Source organism: Saprolegnia parasitica (genome assembly GCF_000151545.1).
Source record: "Saprolegnia parasitica CBS 223.65 unplaced genomic scaffold supercont2.77, whole genome shotgun sequence".
Classification (NCBI taxonomy): domain Eukaryota; phylum Oomycota; class Saprolegniomycetes; order Saprolegniales; family Saprolegniaceae; genus Saprolegnia; species Saprolegnia parasitica.
Window position 1 is genome coordinate 110708 of NW_012156471.1, and position 1981 is coordinate 112688.

Here is a 1981-nt window from a genome sequence, read left to right on the forward strand (position 1 = left end):
CCAGAGCCACTGCAATCCGACGTGGTCGGTGAGCGCGATTTCGTGGACCGACGCATGCGAGTGGCCAAAGATCGAGAGACCGACGTTGATCGCAATCATGGCGCCGTCGTCGCCGCCCACGACCACGTTGCACTCGTCGAGCCAGCACACGGCGCTGATCGACGTCTGGAGCGGCAGCGCGCTCATCGCGAACGCGACCTCGTCCCGGCCCTCGGTCGAGAAGAGCGTCGGCTCGATCTTGTAGCAGTAGCGGTGGATCGTCTTGGCGCACGTGACGACGCAGATCGAGACAAACTGCTTGTCGAGCGACTCGAAGACGCGGACGCCCTGCGGCGCAACGCTCTCTACAGGTCGTAAGTCAGCGCCAATGTACAGGCCAGACGACGCTGCAACGTACCCGGCAGCTCGATCGCGAGCGACGCCTTGCCGGACGCCGGCTTGTCGGCGCTGCTCTCATGCACCGGCGTCTCCCAGAGCATCACGTGCTTGCCAATGGCGCGGTAGCTCACGAAGCGGTCGTGCTGCAGGACAAAGCCGCCGCCAAGGCTCTCGACGCCTGGCAGAGACAGGGTTAGCCGCCGTCAAGTCGGTCGATGCAGGTACGTACGGCTCGGGGGCGCATGCGCAGGGACTGTCGTGAGCTTGGAGCGCACGCGGAAGGCCGCGTCGGTCTCCTTCTCGACGTAGGCGAGCGGGACCTCGTGCATCGCGGCTGCGCTTCCTCCCATCGCGTTTCCAATAAAATATTTCCGCGCAGCTCATTGGTCAAAAAGCAGTGGCCGCGCGGTATCCGGCATTCCGGATACCGCTGTCTTTTTCACGGCATGTGAGAAACGTGAAAAACGTGGTGTGGTGTGGTGTGTATCCGGTACTATCCGGATATCGGGTCGACCGAGCCGGTTCGTTTTCCACGTGGCGTGCGAAATCGTGCGAAATGGGAGAAAGGTGGGATTTTAAAAATAAAAAACGCGCCAACAAGAACAACTGCGTATGTAGGACAAGGGTATAAAATGTGAAGCCCTTGTTTTATGCCCTTGGTAGAACGTAGCATTCGTTGCTTTCTACCAAGTGCCAAGGACCTTGTCGTGGCGCGTCTCTGGCTCACGCTTAAAGCATCGGGTGCCAACCGCGGTTCAACGTTGGAATCGACTGTCGCGGCAACCGCTCGTTCGGCGGTACGTCTTGCAGTACGTTGCATAGTCGTCCAGCAGCGACTCGATGTGTTTGTACGACCCTTCATGCGCCAAAAGAGCGTCGTGGTACAGCCGGCAACACCGTTTCCAACTGCGCAGCGCGCAGGTCATGCTGGCAAAACCGTTCCTGTCGCTCGTGCTTGGTCGCGCTGCATACGAGACAGAACCGCCTTTCGGACACGCTGCACAGCGGATGAAGACGCCGCGGATGGCCTTGCTGCACAAAACGCAGTTGGTTCGCCACCACTCGTGCGCCATGGCAGACAGCCTCGGTCACGAGCGCGAGAAGGTGGTAGCGCTGTCGCCACGCGGTAGATGGCTGCGGCGGTATCCTTGCCAGGCAGGATGCGGTGGGCGGCTAGAAAGTGATCGGTGGCCGCAGCAATGTCACCGCTGGTCCATACAGCGTGGCCCAGATAGAGCTCCGCTGCGCACGCCTTAATGAGCTGGCGATTTGGAGGACGAGCATACTGGTAAATATTCAATTCTAGCGGATTTTCACTGAATCGTCTAGCGGATTTTTAAACATTGAAATTCTAGCGGATTCGAACCAAATCGTACCTCGATGTCTTCTAATTCTTACCCCACAGGTACGAATTAGTGGAATCATCAACTGCACGTGCACCACAGCCTCGTACAAGAGCCCGAGCAGCCTGCTCTTCGTCGTCTTCTCCAGCTCCTCGCCCAACACGAGTGGCCGCGACGTCACCTCGTCCCGCGGATCGCGCTCCTGCCTCCGCCTGCCTAAATCAAGTCCCTCAACTGAGTTACCTGAGACTGCCAAGGCA

At 59.0% G+C, this 1981-nt stretch overlaps 1 protein-coding gene across 1 annotated transcript in view; it reads right to left on the bottom strand.

The window, feature by feature from the left end:
• SPRG_22297 (hypothetical protein) overlaps positions 1-707 on the bottom strand; it is a gene marked incomplete at both ends in the record, with an annotated part of 4126 nt that extends 3419 nt beyond the window's left edge. The window contains 3 exons of the mRNA XM_012351285.1: positions 22-344; positions 398-556; positions 608-707. Coding sequence (XP_012206675.1) covers positions 22-344; positions 398-556; positions 608-707 — 582 coding nt within the window. The remainder of the gene's footprint in view (positions 1-21; positions 345-397; positions 557-607) is intronic.
• Between the last annotated feature and the right edge of the window lie 1274 nt (positions 708-1981).